At 30.9% G+C, this 19,204-nt stretch overlaps 1 protein-coding gene across 1 annotated transcript; it reads left to right on the top strand.

The window, feature by feature from the left end:
* Nucleotides 1-6,888: 6,888 nt before the first annotated feature.
* Nucleotides 6,889-16,148, top strand: LOC126842326 (uncharacterized). The gene is made up of 7 exons (XM_050579254.1): nt 6,889-7,000; nt 7,061-7,332; nt 7,397-7,513; nt 7,869-8,209; nt 8,882-9,200; nt 9,430-9,616; nt 15,916-16,148. Exons 1-7 carry the CDS (start codon nt 6,889-6,891, stop codon nt 16,146-16,148), a joined length of 1,581 nt encoding a protein of 526 aa, XP_050435211.1.
* The last annotated feature ends 3,056 nt before the right edge of the window (nt 16,149-19,204 follow it).

Raw genomic sequence — 19,204 nt, 5'->3', positions numbered from 1 at the left:
GTCAAAGCACAATATTTAGTACCTCCAATAAGAAGTACCATAGAGAGAGAAAACATTTATTGTAACCTTAACATTACATTAATTTTCTATAGATATAACTAAAAAAAAGAACTCGATAAATTTTGGACTAACATTAAAGAATTAGATTGTGGAACGTTTTAAGAACTAGCAAATTTTGCACTGTCAGCATTATGCTTTCCACATTCAAATGATTCGTGTGAAAGGGTCTTTAGCAAGATCAATTCTGTTAAAACCAAATCACGTAACAAGCTTATAACAAGTACAGTTTCAGCTACAGTTATAGCAAGCGAATGTTTAAAAAAAAACAATGGAAATTGTATTACATTCCAGCCTACTAAAGACATGATAAGCCGGATGACATCCGTTAACTTATACCCACCAATTGGACTGACGAATATCAAGAATTTCTGATTGAGGACTAATTTTTATAAATAAAATGTAATATTAAATGTATGTTAAATGTAAACAACAACTTTTGTGTATCAATGTTAATAGTTTTTCTAATATTTTTAGACAGGCAAATATTAGATTTTTTGCTAACATTTTGTTTAATATATTTTTATTTTTATTCATATATTTAATATTTTCATACATATATATTGAAAACTGATCTATTTGATTAATAATCTCAAAAGTATGTTTTTTATTGTGTAATTGTTATACCTACTAAGCACTACCTAGTCAGGCAAATGTAAGATTTTTTGTTTAACATATTTTTATTTTTACATTTAATATTTTCATACATATATATTGAAAACCTAAACTGTTTGATTTATAAACTCAAAAGTATAATGTTTTTTATTGTGTAATTGTTATATCTACTAAGCACTACCTGGTCAGACAACTATTGCATTTCTTATTATGAAATCTACAATTTGTGAGCCTCGATCCTTGAACAGAATTATAATAATGATAACACAGCGTACATCAAAAGTAGGTTAGAGACATCGGGTTGACATAAATAAAAGTTTATACCATTAGATAACAATGTATAATTGATTACATTTATTGGCCAACTGATTTTTTTGTCCCGCTGCGGGGATATAATTTAAAATCGCCCTACTACACCAGGCTTTTAAATTCCTTGTATAGTTGTTCTTCTTAGAAATATAGCGAGGCCCGAGTCTAACAAAACAATCAGCATACGGTAACATCATTAGGAATACGGTAATTATGATCGTCCGGTACGGTTATGCCATTTTCAAATTCTGGCAACACTGCCGCTCATCTATTAGAGAAAAATATGTTTAAATGAATTACACTATGTACTTTTTTTTTTTATAGGTAAAATATTATCAGCAGACAGCAGAAAACATTGGCCAAATCGCCAGGAGACTGATTTTTTGACTATTGATCACGACTTATTATAAAAATAATTGATGTTTTACAATATCAACCAGGCATCTTTGTACCAAATCTAAAATAGTAGTTTTTTTATTGTTTTCATCGATTGGCTAAGCATTAATAGATGATTTACGATATAGGTGTCTTTACAGCTGTAAGCCACAACTCGACCGGTACCAGGTTGAAGCATATGTACGGTCACTTTGCTACCAGCTCAAATATAGTACAGCCATATACATAACAGTCGGACGTGTAATTTTTTTTTTTTATTATGTGAACTAGTCTGTTTTAACAATGAATTTGAAACTGTTCCTTCGACTTATTAAAAATAAAATATAACACAAATTGTACCAAGTAACACATATTAGACTCGTCGAACACAGAGCAAGTCGGTTGGCAGCACCTGTGTAACTTCCGACACTTTTAAATTAGGTACTAGAAAACGAATAATTTATACTCCGGTAGTTGTAAATACGATTTAATATAAATACATTATCAAAAGATAGAAACAAAATTGTGTGATCGGCCGTAAGACTCGACTCGGTCGTTAGTCGGTCTCTTAATGAAAAACTCATGGCTGTATGTACAATTAGCGTGCAAAGACCGTTTATCGAAAACGTGTTAGCCGTTCGCTTAACATTTAATTTTGCACGAAAAACATTCAAATGGCTCATCGGCCATCGACATTTTAAAAACACAAATGACCCATTCGCCAATGTACGTCTTTAGTATTACAACAACCGCGATCAGCTCGCTAAATAACACACGCATCGATTCAACCGTACAATACGGTAAATGGCAAAATCGAATAACCTCGTCGTCTACACACAAATGACAACACGAGTCACGACTCACGAAGGGAAAAAATTATTAAATAACTACAGAAATCAGTTCGTGCTTCGTAGAATAATGACAGCCGATCAGGTCAATAGTCGTGATAATGGATAAACGAAAGCCGCGTTATCAACAGCTAAATATGCGTTACACCAAATCATGGACGGATGGACCCATAAAGAAAGAGAGAGTGGTTAGGTATGTGTCATGGAAGAAATAATATCAAGAAAAAATAACAATATCGACGGTGTTTTGTAGAAAGGGCGTAATCCACCAAAAATCTAAAATCGACTTTTTGGTATCAACATTTTCAGAAAAATTGGGAGCATAATCTGTAAAAAGGGCGTTCATGAACATAGACTCAGTATTTCACTATTACAATTATAGTACACACAGACGCCCATTTCACACAAAAACAATTTTAATTTTTAAAACGTAGAAAGGGCGTATGCCACATATTTAACACTATACATTTTGTACCAAATGTATGTTCGGCATATTTTACACAATAAACGTGGTAATATTATTATTATCAACATAATAATGTGTTGAGGTTAATAAGATCTAAACGTCAGTTCATCATAATAAATAAACTATGTTAGAAAGTTTGTGGTTAGCAATTTTCGCGGTAAAATAATAATAATGATAATGGTATCTACTCTAGCGTTGATCGTTCTTATTGTTTATTTTTCCTTAATGTTCTCAATTACAACATCTGTCCGTAAATATTTAGTCATTAGTTTTATTTAATAATAATAAAAAAAAATGAGTAATTTAAGGAGTAGAAGAATCCTCTCACAAACAATTGCAAGTACAATTAGTAGTGATTCAATTAATATTATAAAAGTGAATGCCTCTAACAATAACAGTGTCATTTTAAATGAAAACAATGACGTTTTTGATATTATTTTAGATATTGAAAACATTAATCAGTTTGTTATGCTTGATGACAATAATATTGTAAATTATAATGATGATAATATTAATTTTAATACTAATAATAATTTGACTGATACTTTGCAACTATATTGATGTGCCAGTTTCTTTTGAATCTAGTTTAGGAAATAATGATAATAATGATTTTAATTATATTATATTATCTAATGAATATAATGTTTTAACTCCTGAATTAAGAAAGGGTGGAAGTAGAAATTGTTTTGCCAGTTTCTCTTACTAATAATAATAACACTGATTCTAATATAGTCAATTATGACAATATTAATATTATAACTAATACCACAATAAATGAAAACGTTTTATTTAATGATAATGAACAAAGTCTGGAAGTGGAAGTTTTTGGGAAAAAAAGAGAAAGAAAGATGATCGTGTTTTTAATAAATTAAACCGAGAGGAAGGGAAATGTTATAAGAAAATAAAGCAAGATAACACTTTTGAGTTAGTTGCACAAAAGGAAATGAAACCAAATCCTTGTTTAAATAAGTGTTCCATCATAACTGAGGAGGAAAGGTCGGTAATTTTTAATATATATTCGAATGAATTGGATCACAATAGAAAAAGAGATTATCTACTAAGTTGTATTATTATGCAAGATGTCAAAAGGAATTATGTCTCCCATGTCAATAATCGTTCATGCACTTATAGTTACTCTATTGTTAATGACAATGTGCAAGTAAAAGTTTGTAGACAATTTATACTGAACACGTTGAATATATCTGAAAAGCTGCTTAGGTACACTCGGGATAACAAGTCTGACTTACTTTCTGCTAAATCTGATAATAGAGGTAGACAACCGTCAAAAAATTAAACTCCTCATAACCAAATGGAATATGTTGATAAATTTATAGAAAAGTTGCCAGCCGTTCCATCACATTACTGTAGAAGTTCAAGCAATAAAAAATATATAACAAATGATTTCCAAAGTTTAGAAAATGTATACAAGGTTTATAAAAAAGATTGTAAATTGAATAATGTTTTACCTGTTACTAGTGGTGTTTTTAAAAAGAGGTGGAACACAGAATACAATATTGGTATTCATGTTCCAAAAAAGGACAAGTGTACATTCTGTGAGTCATTTAAGAATAGCATTCAAAATGAAAGTGAAGATGATAAAAAAAATTATCAATTGCATATAGAAAAAACGGAGTATACAAATAAAATGTTTATGAGAGACCAGGAGAGAAGTGGCCAAAATGGATTTCTTTGTTGTTCTTTTGATTTGCAAAGGGTGCTAAATACACCCATGGGGCAACAGCATGTTGTTATTTTACTCGAGGAAACTGGCTTACTATAATTTAAGCATTTATGAAAGTAAAACCAAAGCTGGTCACTGTTACTTATGGTCGGAAGTTGACGGTAAGCGAGGGGCTAATGACATTTGTTCTATTTTATATGATTATTTAAAAAGTATTGATGATAAAGGTCTGATCCAAGAAATAGCTCTTTATTGTGATAGTTGCCCTGGTCAAAATAAAAATCATTTCATGTTGTCAATGTTGCATTATTTTCTTTCCAGTTCAACAAATATAAAGTGTTTAACCATCAATTATTTATTACCTGGTCATACATACATGCCAGTGGATTCTGTGCATGCATGCATAGACAAAAATATAAAAAAAAAAGACTATCTGGGTTCCATCTGAATGGTCTACTATTATAAGAAATTCCAGAATAAATGCAGGTCATTATAACACTATAATTATTAACACTCTGATTTTTTGGACTGGAGTCCTATATCAAGTGCAATGTTTCAGAAACTCAAATTGAAAGATGCCAATAATGAAAATGTTAGGTTCAAGTCAATAAGAAGAGTTGAGTTTTCCAAACAACACTTGGATGTTTTTAAAATAGCTTATACATTTAAACTTAACGAAGACAATGATTTAGAGCTTCTAACTGTGAACATTAATAATCAGAATAGATTGAGATCTTCAACTTCAGTATTAATTAATATTTTAAAACTTAAACAACTATATACATCAAAACTTCCCATTTCAGCACCCAAGTACAAAGATTTAAGAAAATTATGTGAAAAAAAAACTATTCCAGAAATTTTCATGAAGAATACTTAAGTCTTCCTTTTAAAAGTACAACAGTTTATCAGTTATCTGAAACTGATGAGGATGATTAATAACAATTAACAACACTAGTAAAACATGATCTCAATTATAACTATACTAGTATTTATTATACTACCTATTTAAAAAAATTTAAATTGTTACATTAATATTCTTATTATATTAGGTAGGTTCTATGCAATTTATTTTATGAAAAAGCTTATATTTTAAATGATTTTAAGTAGTTTTTAAACTTAAGATTTCCATTTTTTTTTGTGTAATGACAACATTGAATCTATATTTTATTCAATTTTAAATATTTATTTCTGTTAATATATTTTTTTGTTTACTTATTGATGATGAACTTTTTTTAATGAAGCAACATTGTCTATAGACTTTTATTTAAATATAATATTGTTATATTTTAATTATCAAGTAATTATATACAACTCAAAAGGAGAGTTCCTACACACCATTAATGTTATGTATACATTACTAATAATTTGTTATACAGTGAAAGATTTTTTATTTACCTATTCATTTTATATTTTATTGATGTTGATCTCTTATAATAAAAGTTTTATAAGTCTGAGTATAATAAATTATAATTTCAATTATTTAAATTATCTAATTACTCTTCATAACAGGTTTATACAATACCAAAATGAAATCAAATACTTATGAAATCAAATAAATTTAAAAAAATCTACCTACTTAAATAAAAAGGGCGATTGGAAATATAAAATACAAGAAGGGCTGAAACCACAAAAAAATTCTAAAATCAAAAAGGCGCTGGGAAATTAAAATCACAATAAGGGCGTAAGCCACAAACGATCACTGAAATAAAAAAGGCGCTTGTAAATTAAAAACGCAATAAGGACGTAACCCACGTATACCTTTTTTTAAGTGACAGTTACAATGATACTCTATGTTTATATTAACTTTATTAATATAAAAATTATTTTCTTAATTTTTTTTATTTTCCAAAAATGTAATTTTGAGAACACTTCGATTAAAACTGTATTTTCTGCAATGTTTTTACTCTCCTGTGAACAATTTTGAAAATGTGGGTTACGCCCTTTCTACAAAACACCGTCGGTATGATAATACCGGTAACGAAATTTTTATATTAAAAATGTTAAATTAAAATTATTTAAATTTTGAATTTTAACTGAGGTGTTTCTATTCAAAACGTATTATTGCCATTTTTTTACAAAACTGAGTTAGATATGGATTCTTACTAGAATAGGTAAGTACGAGGTACCAATACGTTTATCCAACAAAGATATATTATGTGATGTTTATGTAGTCTGCAAAACCATTATCAATACTTAAATTAAAAAGACAAAAATATTAAAATTCTTTTGTCGATTAAGGTAATTCAAAATGTGAATCAATGGATTAATGTTTAAATCAATAAAAACCGCTACCATACGATTGGCGCATAACTTCCTCAAAACATATTTATTACTTACACCGGTCAATATTTGTGTAAATTTAATTGAATGAGCTATTATTATTTACTGGCATATTAGGTATATCAAATGTAACGGTTGCTATGTTAAATTAAAACAACCAGCAAACAGTGTTTAAACATTAAATACACCAACGTGTATTTATTACAATTTTAAAAAAGTTTTATATAATTTAGACGTAAAAACTTAAAATTAAAAGTATGGAAGTAAATCTAGATACTGGTGACAATGGCCCAAAATTATGGTTAAATGAATTGATGGTAACAAAATCGCAAGGGAAAAGGGAGATTCAAAAACGAAACTATGAAAAAGGTATACCTTGGTTTCTAAAATGTAGACTCGGTAAACCGGTTTAAAAATTTGTGCTTTTAGCTGCTACTTTTTTTGAGCGAATTTTGGTTAATTCGGACGAAATTGATTCGCGAATATTACTCAGCAAATGTCAACAGCGCATGTTTGACTTGCATTCAGCAAATGAAAACCAATTGTACGCTAAAAACAATTTTTCGAATACTCTTGACATTATAGAAAACGAAGCCAACCTGTGTTTCATTTTTGGAGAATACGAAAAAAGTTTAATGACATATTTTAATGGAATTAAAAAACGGAAACAACCTCCTGTTTTTACATTTGGAGTTATAAAAGTATATTAATACATGTTTTCCCTTAACTGTGAAATACGTACTTACCTGTATTTTTTCTACTTAGGCTTTTGAAAAAATGAATGAATCGACAAATATAGGCATTGATAAATACAAAATTAGCTGTTTAGGCAAAGCATCACTAGAACTAACTGAACAATTTATGCTAAATGATTTAAATAGCGTACATGAAAAAAATGCAATTAATAAATTAAAGAATGCAATTGTATCTAAAATGGATAGGTCGTTTTACTTACGGCACTTAGCCAAAGAACGAGAATATTTTGCCGAACAATTAACAACTTTTCACCCCACAAGCCCATTTTATGATAATGAAGTTCAAATTCGCAATAATATGAAATCTGTAGTCGATGCATTGGACAAAACTAAAGTATTTAACTATTGTTTATTATTTAAAAATAAACTTCTATAACAGTTTTTTTTTAAAGGACCAACTATATTCTCAAAAAGCCGTCTACATTCACAAGTGTCTAACACCAAAAGTTAATAATAAACGATTAAATGTACAACACAATCATTATAAAGTAAAAAAAGACATGCAAAACTTACAAATTGCGAAATATTTGAACGACGTTCTCCAATTAATAATTGAGCGCCAATTTAAAGAGGCGAAACAAAAAGTTGATTTATTAAATAGCTATCTTGAGAAAATTCATTGTAACTCTGACTCCAGCCAGAGTGTTATGTCTTTGATATATAAGGCTTTCGGCGTAGCGTATTACTTAATGTATAAAGACATGCGGGGATGGAGTGAAGAAGAAAACCACCAAAGAATACTTACTATGTTGGGTAGTACAAATCATTCTAATTCCATTACATATGAAGAATCATTTATGGGACATCATGATCCAAAACCTAAGTATATTTTAAATATAACTTTAATTTTAAAACGTATAGCCCATCGAAAGTCTAGAAATCGTTTTTTTTAATAATTAAAATTAAATCACTACTGACATAATTATTTAAATATCGAACCTCCACTTATTTTACATACTTCACCCACAATGCTGAACTGAATTTATGTTAGTTTTATACTTGTATTTTTTTTAATTCTTTTTTTTTTATGGATCCGTGATAATTTTTAAACAGTCGAACTGATTTAGTCTATAGACCAATAATCATACACTAAAAGTACTTTATAAAGCCAATAAAAGTTCAAAAGATTTAACTCGATCAGCTGTCAGTTATTTATATTTTACGTAGAACTAATATCAGTAACCCTTGAGTGATTTTTGGATTTAAAGTCAGAATAATAATTTTAAGTTAAATTTAGTACCTATTTATTCTGTAGTCAGTCAAACCATCTACAGATATTCATGGAAGCGTTTACTCGAAAGTCATTTTATCACTTTTAGTCAAAATAATATTTCAAATATTTGTTGGGTTTTTCCTCCTATATGTTCTAATTTCAATAATGACAACTCAATCCAACTGTTTACAAACCAATATTTTCATAAATAGTATCCCGTAGTAGTATCCAATTGTGTACAGCATAAATTGTATGTAATTTTTATCTTTATTGTAATATTAGTGTTACAAAACAGCAACTATTGATACGTATCAAAAAATCAAAATCCGACGTAGAACACTTGTATTACTATTTCGAGCTAGTGAGATGTTATATGCGAATGGGCACTAATTACCTGAAAGAATGTCGTAATATAGCCAAACATTGTTATGAATTAGCAGAATATATCAATAGTTCCACGTGGACTATTAACTCGCTAGTATGGATGGTGCTCGCTGAATGCCGGTTAGGTCACATATACGAATGTTATAAAAAGTTAAACATAGCTATTGATATTTCTAAAAAACTCTACGATCCTGGAGTGCCGCTATTTTTAGAAAAGGTAAACTATAGAATAGCCTTAGTTCAGTGGCGGATTTAGAGCAAATTCAAGTATCCCTTAAAGGGATTAAATAAAAACGCCTAAAAAAATATATCTATTACACAAATGTAAGGTTTTGGTGCCTGGTTGGAGGCAGAGTAGGGAAGCAAAATTCTTACATACCTATAACTTTTGTTCTAGATTCGCCTCTTGCCGAGGTAATAAAAATAAATGCAATTTTTTTTTCAAGATGAAGTCAGTTATTTCCGAATTAGAAGTCGAAAGACTTAATCCAAATGAAAAACGTCAAGCTGAAATTGTAAGCTTTATGCCAAACTTGGACATGAAAATGAAAGCTATGTATATGTTTAGACAGTTAGCTACAATGCCTTTAGACCGTCAGATGTCTTTAGTACCTGGTGTCACTTTAACTGGAGGTAATAGCAAGTATACTTCTGCACAAGCGGCTCGCAAATATTTGTCCTTAATACCGGGAAGTCAAGTCAAAAGATTGGGTGTACCCCAATATAAGTTGAAAAAAAAAGAACACCTATTGGTTACATTAGAAAATTAAAAAATCTTTTATGTTATTATATAAAATATATTGCATCGAAATTATAAATGTTTTAACTATTTAGTATTTATTAGGTGCTATTGAGTTAATAAGTTAAGAGGGCGTCACAGCAAAATTGTAACAAAACAAACGCTCAAGAGAAGGCGTTATTTTCCGTCTCGGTCAGGCGGCGGGGGCAGCTTATAGCCACGCCCATACGAGTGCGGTGACGGCGCGCGTTATAGTAGAACGGAACACGGCACGCACTTCGTTCTTTTACGGATTGCCGACTGCCGTTCTAATTAAAACTATAAACTAATATTTTTTTATAAATTCTAGAAAAAAAATTTAGAAATTCTATTTTAGCGGAACTTTATTCTAGCCATGTATGCACGTCGAGTATGAAAAGCTTAGCAAGGTCGTATTTTTGGTGGCCCTCGTTGGATAAAGAATTTGAAGATATCGCACGCAACTGCAACGAATGTTTAAATGCTAAACCAAATCCATCCAAATCAGTCATAACGCCCCAAAAGCAATAGACTAGGATACATATAGATTTTTTAGGCGCATATCAAAATAAAACATTTTTAATTATTGTAGAAGCAACAACAAAGTGGCTAAAAGTAAATGCGATGACAGCAGAAACCGTCATTACAAAAATGTCTAAGTTAATTCCACGTTTCGGAATCCCGAGAACAATAACAAGCGATGGCGCAAAATGTTTTTGCGGTGTTGAATTTCAGGCATACTATAAAAAACTTAGTATTAGGCATTTAACAGAAGTACCGTACCACCCTGCTTCAAACGGATTTACCGAGTGAGGTGTAAAAATCGTAAAACAATTTTTTAAAAATGTTTTACTTCAACTGAAGTTAGGTCATTCGACACGACCAATATTTGATTTATTAATACCAAAAACCAACAAACTAGATATTAATAATCAAGTAACCCAAATAAAAAACCGGGTAAAAGAGACTCAAATTTAAATAAGGGGAATGGTGTGTTAGTTAAAGATTACTGAAAAACAGGTGAAAATTGGAAGAAGGGTACAATGACTAGTTTGGAGGTACCTATTATAATATAACAATAACAACTGTTTATAAAAAATTGTTGCTTTATAAACAACAGTAATATTAAATTGGTCAGTCTAAATGTATTTTTTTTAATTAGCAAATTTTAAAATGCTGAAAGGGATGTACGGGGATAGCCGTAAGAGTAAGTGTAGTCTTTTTCGGTCGGTTAAGCATTTCAGGCTTTATAAATATTTTTTTGTGGGTTTTAGGTGTTATTTCATGTAGTGTTTTTTACGATCAGGTTCTAACGTTATATTTTGTACTTTAGGTTCTACATCGCCTATGGCTGCAGATAGCAGATTCTGCGGCCATCGATTTCTTGTCCAAGTATACCTTTGTATACGATCCGTCGGTATTGTTAGCACAATGCCATTTGGGTATCGTACTTGAGATGTCGAGCCGCAACCGCGGTATTATGTTTAAGAAATCGGAAGATTCAGGAAAATTGGCGGCGCGTCCGCTTCTATCCGGGCCTCAGGAGTTTTGACAACGGCTACTTACCGCCGACAGTATCCAGATAACGAACTAAAGGTAAATATTTTAGTTTTTGGTGTTATTTAATTAGGAACCTGGTTATATGCGATATGTTTTTATGGCCATTTTTTTTTTAGTGTATGCACTTTATAGAACCTATAATGGTGGATCATGTGGGATTTAATTTTAAAAAAATATTTTGTATTTTAGTTTTTTAATTGTTACATTTGTCTATTGGTTTTTATTAGCTGAATTGTATTATGTTTTATGGGATATATATCTTATTAGTGGATATTTAAATATTTTTTATGGGTTTGGATTTAATAAGATTTTTAGTGTATTATTTCCTTTTAAAGTAATAGATTACGATTATATGCGATGTTTTTTTAGTTTTGGTGGATTTTTATTATAATTTTTAGGACTATATTTAGTATTTATATTTCCCAAATTGGGATTTTTTTTTGCTTGTCTTAGAATTTTTTGCTGAATTGTATGTATATCCAAGGTTACAACCCGGCAATACATATGGTGAGACAAGGCCGGCTGTCAGTCATCCGTGTTTGTTTGGGCCGTTCTTGGTGCGGATAAGAATAGGTCGGTAGACGATAAGACACGGTTTATCGGCTGTAGGTGAGTTGCGGCCCGAGATGTTGTTTACAATGTCGGAGACCGGTGAATTGCGGCCCGGCAGTTTTCAGTGGACTTATGAGTTGCGACCCGTGTAACCTTTTTTATCTTGATACCTTTATTGCCAATTAAGATTTACAGGATGATTTTTTTAAAGAGACCCACTCAATATCTTATTGCCTTTAGGATTTTATTTTTATTTTTCGCATTGTTTTTATATTATGTGATCTCGTTACTTTTGAAGTTATTAGAGTGTCAAAGTTAGGACAGATGGAGAAATATATACGTTACGTTTTAATTTTTAAAAGTGGACACAAAAAAAAATTAATGTAGGAGTTAAAAACATAAAAGTGTATGAAAAAATTACCCTGTATGTTCACAATTATTCTTAAAGTACCGGTATGTAGTAAAATAAAATGTCAAAAAAGAAAATACGGATATTCCAAATTATTGCTTGATAGTTCAGATCATATTATATTTTATATTTAAACTGTCAGTCTGTAGTCGGCTACAAAGCTTGTCGTGCCTTTTTGTGTTCTTATTGTACCTTCACGTGTGATCATGGAATTTGTTAACAGTGAAAAATCGAAGCCACTTATTGTTTACGAAGGCTACAAATTTCGTTTCCATAAAGCACTTAAAGATAATGTACAACGGTGGCCTTGCTGTGTGAAGAGTTGTAAGTGTTTTTTAAAATTATCTTCTGTAAATATTATAGTTGAAAGTAACACTTATCATAATCATAGTAAATCGGATGCAAAAATTCTAAATAGGCAAATTTTGAGTAATTCTGTAAAAAGAAAAGCTATGAAAGACATTTCTTGTAAACCTATTACCAAAACTTATTCGCACAGAATTAAAACAAGGGGATATAACAACTTTAACAATTAATGATTTGTCATTAATTAGGCATAATATTCACCGTGCTCGTTTATCTGTGCATCCCCCTTTGCCGAATAGCCTTGAGGAATTACAACTCAATAATATAAAAAAAATATAAAATGACAACGACGGAACCGCCCATCGACAAAAAACATAACCAAACTTGTCAAAAAAACACATTTTTGGTAGACAACTCAGCCAACCTCCCCGTGTTGTCTCCTAGATAACCCTAATAGGCTGATATAAAATGGTAATTATTATGTGGCCGCAACTCATACGTCTCTCTCATAAACTCGGCACGCAACTCATACGTCCCTCTCATAAACCCGGGCTGCAACTCGTACTTGATTTAGGGATTGGGCCGCAACTCACCAACACCGGGTTTATCGATACGATGGATGCATTCCTCGAGGATGCCATCACTGGGCCAGCGGCAAGGTTGGAGGTGGTGGTAAGCGGTAAAAATGCTAGTGACGTTTTTTTTCTCATCCCAACCTACGGCAGAAGAATGTTGCAGTTTTGCCTGCAGCAGGAGCTGCTGGTAGTCACTTCGAAAGAATGACCATATTACGTCCAAAATGTATTTCGGGCGCACCTTTTAAAACTCTCCACGGCTGTGGATGAGCTGCTAGATGGGCGTTTTCATCGTTCCTTGAGTATTTTGTTTTGTTCATTTATATTATTATGTCGATGTTTTTTTTTTTTTTATAATCGGTTATCTTTAGCTATTGCCGCTGATACACGACACGAAGATAGTATTAAGGTATTTGGTTTTCGGCGAGCCAAGGTGGCTGTACGGTGTCCGTGTAAAGGAAATATTTCCTGCCCCGGTCGTTTCAACTGGCCGGAAGCAGCGCTGCCACCGACACAATGTAGGAATGGTTCGATTTACGCCTGCGGCTGTCGGCGTTTTTACAAATTTGACGCCCTCTCAAATTTACGGCGACCCCATACAACCGCGACATTATTGCGTGTATATTCTCGGGACTCAAGGTCCGATCTCCTATTATGTCCCGCACGTGAAGTGAGTATAATCTTATCAAGGGATTTCATTTTAATGGGATTTTTATGGTTCAGAAGGCTATTTATGGGATTTTTAAGAGTAACATTGATTATATTTTATGGGATATTTCATTTTTATAGAACTCTTAGGTAATTCGCGTTTTTAAATGGAATTATATTTTATGGGATTGTTTTTGTTTGATAAATGAGTTTTTATGGATTCGAATTTTCCAATTGTTATACAATTTTAAAAGTTTTATTGGTGAGGTTTTATTAGATATTTTATGGATAGATCTGTATGTATTTTAGTTTTTTTTTGCTATGTATGTATTGTTTGTCGCTTTTATAGGTCCTTTTTTAATTTTGGTTTTTTTAGGTCGGATTGGTTCGACATCGGGGCGTTGCCAGCCCGTTGCGAGGCCCGAGTGAATCTGCTTGCAGAAATGGCAGCGTCAACTCGCGACCAACTACCAGCATTTCAATTAAATTCATTCTTCAATTTATTCAAATTATACAATTTTTTTTTTCATTAATTAAAAATTAAAATCTTTACCTTAAATATACAAATATGTTGTTGACCAAAAAAAAAAAACTGATTGCTATGGCTACACGCCATTTTATAATATAATTGCGTTCTTCCCAAAGTAAATTTTAATTACAATTTTGTTCGCTTATAAACTAGTTTTTGTTATTTCAACTTTGATTTACACTGTTTAAGTAGATTAGACGTGTTTGACTGTATAAATTACAATTAAAAAAATATTACACATAGTATGATAGCACTCGAATTCGACGTCAAGTTTTTAGCGGTTTATAGGTATACTTACTTATTCACAGGAATTTGTCTGGTGAGTTCACAATATTATAATATACATTCGACTAAGCTCTGCAGCTTCAGAATTTTCATTTCAATATGATATTTTATAGCATGGCAACATTGATAGCATACGACATTAATATTTTATTTAAATACTGTGAAGCTAATGTTTTACATTTTAGGATAATAATAGGTATGCCTACCGGTTGTATTTTTCATGACTGCTAACTCATCAGTATGATCAATTGTCGTTATCAATTTTGTTCTATGGTCAAATTTCCGCCATCAATTTAGGGGGCACCTATAATTGTTGTCATGTTGCATTGATAAAAATATGTACTATATTCTATTAACACGGTTTTATGACCACTAGGTGTTAACGTTTTTTGATCTAGTCAATCAACTAAATTACGCTGGTGCCTCCATTATAATCGCAACGATATCATCGGTGAGATAAATTGAGATTTTGGTATCATATGTTAATTTATTTACGTGTAGAACTATTAAACAAGGTATTTAAATAAGGATAAGACACTAATTTTCTCATTATACAATTGCAATCTTAGAGTTTTGCTTTTTGAAAAAATACTTTAGTTTATATTATTGTACAATATTAGAAAATATTAAACTTTCTCATCGTTTTTCAAGAGCGCGATCAACTTTTAAAACCGTAATAACAAAAACAAAAATGTTTTCAAAGTTGAAAATGATAAAATTGCATTATTTTAAAGAGGAAATGAGTGTCTCGTCTATATTGAATTACCACCCTATGTATTATATTTGTATGTTGAGGCACTTGTCTCACTCGGACACACTTAGGTAGGACACAGCTATTAGTGTGTCCTACACTTGTTGTTCCTTTGTTTCATTAAAAATGATATTGATAATTTTTCTTTTGTGTCATAGACTTTAAAAAAAGTTTTTTTTAGGAAAAACCCGAACTAATGCAATACGGATTGGTAATATCCTGCTTTGGGTGCTTATTTGATTTCGTGAATTTGATATTCCACTCGTCCGAGTAAGATCAATAAGTTTAGTTTGCCCTACTTTGAATTTATAGTTTAAATACCATTTGTGTTTTTACAGTTCAGATTGGTATTATATCAGATGCCTTGTGTTCGTAGAAAAGTTTTTCGGTATGTAGTCGTTTTTTGATTATGCACTAAAGTAATTTATAGAAATTACCTGAGATCTCTAACGCTGTACCTGATATAGCGATACATATTATGAACATTTATCGTTATAATGTTGTTTTTTACCAACATCACATAAAAAGCGGTATTTAAATGTTTTAATATTTTTATCTAGCGTTTTTTTTCGAGTTAACATGGTTATTCTTGGTGTACATTTATATGGTACAAGAACAAATTTTAAGCGACAAAAATCAAAAAGTAAAGTGGATAGGAAACAAGTTGAATGAAATCGCATCGAATATACCCGACGACCCGACTGCTTCAGCTCAGCCTAGTTCATCTGAAGTCACTAACAAAAAAACAGAACATGCAGATGACGACACGACAGAGCCGGAAAAAAATGCTTAAGTTCTTAAGTGTTATGGCAGTTATTATCAAAATTTAACAACATTATATTTGATTAAAATGCTTAAAAAAACTGTACATATAAACTATATATGATATCTTTGTACTTTGCTGACGGTTTATTAATTCTTCAGCTTTTTACCCAAATCCTTTTTTCTCTCTTTTACATATTTTCTAAATTCCACTTATCTAGTTGATATTATATAATTACACGGTTCTGTAAAAACGTGATTTGACCGTTGTGACATTTTACTCTTAGTACAAATATCAATTAAAATTACTTACATGCAAAAGCACTGTTTAGGTACTTTGTACAAAATAAAGTGCGCAACAAGTGAATATGTTGTGTATGTAAACATTACAAATACTAAAAGCTGGTTAACATAAAATAAGATATGAATTGATGAAATATTATGTAGGGTTAGGTGGGGTAAGTGCGTTGTTTCAAACTAATAACAGTTCAATACAAAAACGTACTTGGAAGTGTCAAAACAAGATGGTTATCCTTACAACCAGCAGTTACTAGAATTATTGAAATGTATTCAGCTTTAAAATCGTACTTTGACTCTCAGGATAAATGCCCAACCATTTTAAAAATATTGCTGTATCTGATTTAAAACGGATTCAATCTTCTACTAAGATATATGATCAGTAGGTATATAATTGATAAAAATATTATGATGTAATTATCTAAAATTGAGCCCATTTATCAAGGGGGACATTTTATTTTTATTTTTTTGTGATATTTTTATGATGAGTTAATAAACAAACTATATTATACTAAATTATTTTATGTTTATTAATTTTTACACTACATTTTTTAATTTGTATGTACTAATTATTACAATTACGTATTTTACAAAAAAAAAATAATTTTGTATTTATTAAGTAATATTTATAAATTATTTCAATGGTAATTTTTAGTTTTTAACTTAATAATCAATTTTTTTTTTAATTTCACAAAACTTATCGTGTACTTATGAAAATTTTATAATTTACAATTTGGCAACAGGTTTCCATTGTTATACAACCAGTGGCGTAGTAACGGGGGGGGGGGGGTTCATGGGGTCCCGGACCCTCCCTATTGATATCTAATATAAACATATGCAATTATTTTATACATAATTATTAATAATTAATTTGAAAAAATATTTATTTTTTTATCATAATATTATAGTTATCAGTTGGAAGTTGAAAAGGTGCAGTGATGCCATGATTGAAATATTATCTCGAGGGCCTAACTTACCTGAAGCCTGTTATATACCGCGATTATAGATAGAATGGTTAAGCGACGGACAATGCTAATCTGCAGCAGCTTACACTGGCATAGGTTCTTATAAAAGTTGTAAAATACTAACTGAATATTAAGGCTTAATACTATATCACTATGGCTGTAAACAAGATCGCGGTAGGTTACAGTGAGTTTCTTAAATTATTGATAAGAATCTTCGCGGCCGCAAGAATAGTCCTCGTCGCGTAACCATGTGTTATAAGCTTTAATAATTATTGTTTATCAGGTTGTCGACCAGTCAACATTTTTAATACATTATTCTCAACGAATAAAGTTAACGAAATGTATGCGTTACCATTAAATTTCCAAAAGTTGCTATCAAAAAAACTATGCTGGAAGGGGGTTTATACAAAAATTGAAATTGTATAAAAACAATATTAAAAAAAACATTTTAATTTCTAATAAGCCCTATGAGATTTTGAGTGGCCCATGATAAAAAAATCACTGTATATATATATATATATATTAATATTGTTTAAAAAAAGAGATTCTTTTTATGCACTATAATAAATTTGATTGTTGACAGCGTGTTGCTGGGTTCTTAAGGGGTGTGGGGGGTGAAGCTCCCTACGACATTGTGCTGGGAAAATTATATGGACTGTAGTTGCTGTTGCCGCTGTTGGTACAAACAGGTGCCCCTGTTGACTGGTCACCCCCTCTGCACGTCCGCAAAGGTTAAATTAAATACACAGCAAAATTACGAGTATTAACAATAATTCATTATTTATATACATATTATATTAGTTTTAAGGTTATATAAACAGAGCTATGTATAGATCGTCCATGTCCACACCATTCAATGTTTGTTCGATTGTACAAAAATTTAAAGTTTAAGGGTGTTTTAAAATCTTTGGGAACCGAGGTAAAACGGTCATTAATATGACTAACTAAACAGCTGTATTAGCTTTACTAAGTGTAAACCCTAACATATCTCTAAGAGCTGTATCAGGTACTTTAAAAAAAGATTATAAAATGAAATCTTAAATTGTATGATAATTATTTCACTGTAGAAGAATTAGAGCTATCCTATGGATCAATAAACCAAATAGCTAAAGCTAAAAGTTTAACGCATGTTTTGTCATCTTCAGACCAGAAACTTGAAAATGGTGACTATGGACATCGTATACAATTTGTCGCCAATATGATGGAGAAAATGAAAGATGATCCTGAGTTTTTCTCCTAACATATTATGGACCGATGAAGCCAAATTTTGTAACAATGGTCGCGTAAACCACCATAATAACCATTATTGGAGTCTTACTAATCCCAACTGGATATCTGAAGCTAATAACTAAGTACGGTGGGGTATTAATGTATGGTGTGGAATTATTGACAATTATCTTGTAGGGCCTTTTTTTTTTTTAAGAAAATCAGGCAATATATATTTAGAATTTTTAAAAAATAGCTTACCAGTATTACTGGAACATTTACCGCTGGAGAAGCGACTAAAAATGTTTTGGCAATAAGACGGGGCTCCAGTTCACAATTTTTTGCAGGAGATTTTTAAAAAATAATTTTATGGAGACCAGAAATCCAATGATCTCCGCGTTCGCCTGATCTCACTCCGTTAGATTTTTCACTTTTGGGGATATGTTAAAAATTAAGTTTATAATGAAACATTGGAAATCATACAACGACTCAAAATTAAAATAATAATAATAATTTCTTTATTCACGGAGATGAAACTCAATTTTGCATAATATAAATAATGGGTAACTTATGTGTGTCAAAATACTCCTAAACAAATATTAAAAAATGTAACCTCTAA

The sequence above is a fragment of the Adelges cooleyi genome, unplaced genomic scaffold (genome assembly GCF_023614345.1).
Source record: "Adelges cooleyi isolate 19-005CV unplaced genomic scaffold, UGA_ACOO_1.1 ACOO_flye_CR_arks_rails_tigmint_CR_PRNA_51, whole genome shotgun sequence".
Classification (NCBI taxonomy): domain Eukaryota; kingdom Metazoa; phylum Arthropoda; class Insecta; order Hemiptera; family Adelgidae; genus Adelges; species Adelges cooleyi.
Note: the sequence above shows the minus strand (reverse complement) of the source record. Positions and strands in the feature narration are given on the sequence as shown.

Bases quoted from the DNA above. Each gene is read 5' to 3' on its own strand.
- LOC126842326 (XM_050579254.1), top strand. From the start codon at position 6,889: ATGGAAGTAAATCTAGATACTGGTGACAATGGCCCAAAATTATGGTTA. The intron at 7,001-7,060 runs GTATACCTTGGT...TTGTGCTTTTAG, and splicing joins AAAACGAAACTATGAAAAAG to CTGCTACTTTTTTTGAGCGA. The intron at 9,617-15,915 runs GTAATAGCAAGT...ATTTTTATCTAG, and splicing joins TGGTGTCACTTTAACTGGAG to CGTTTTTTTTCGAGTTAACA.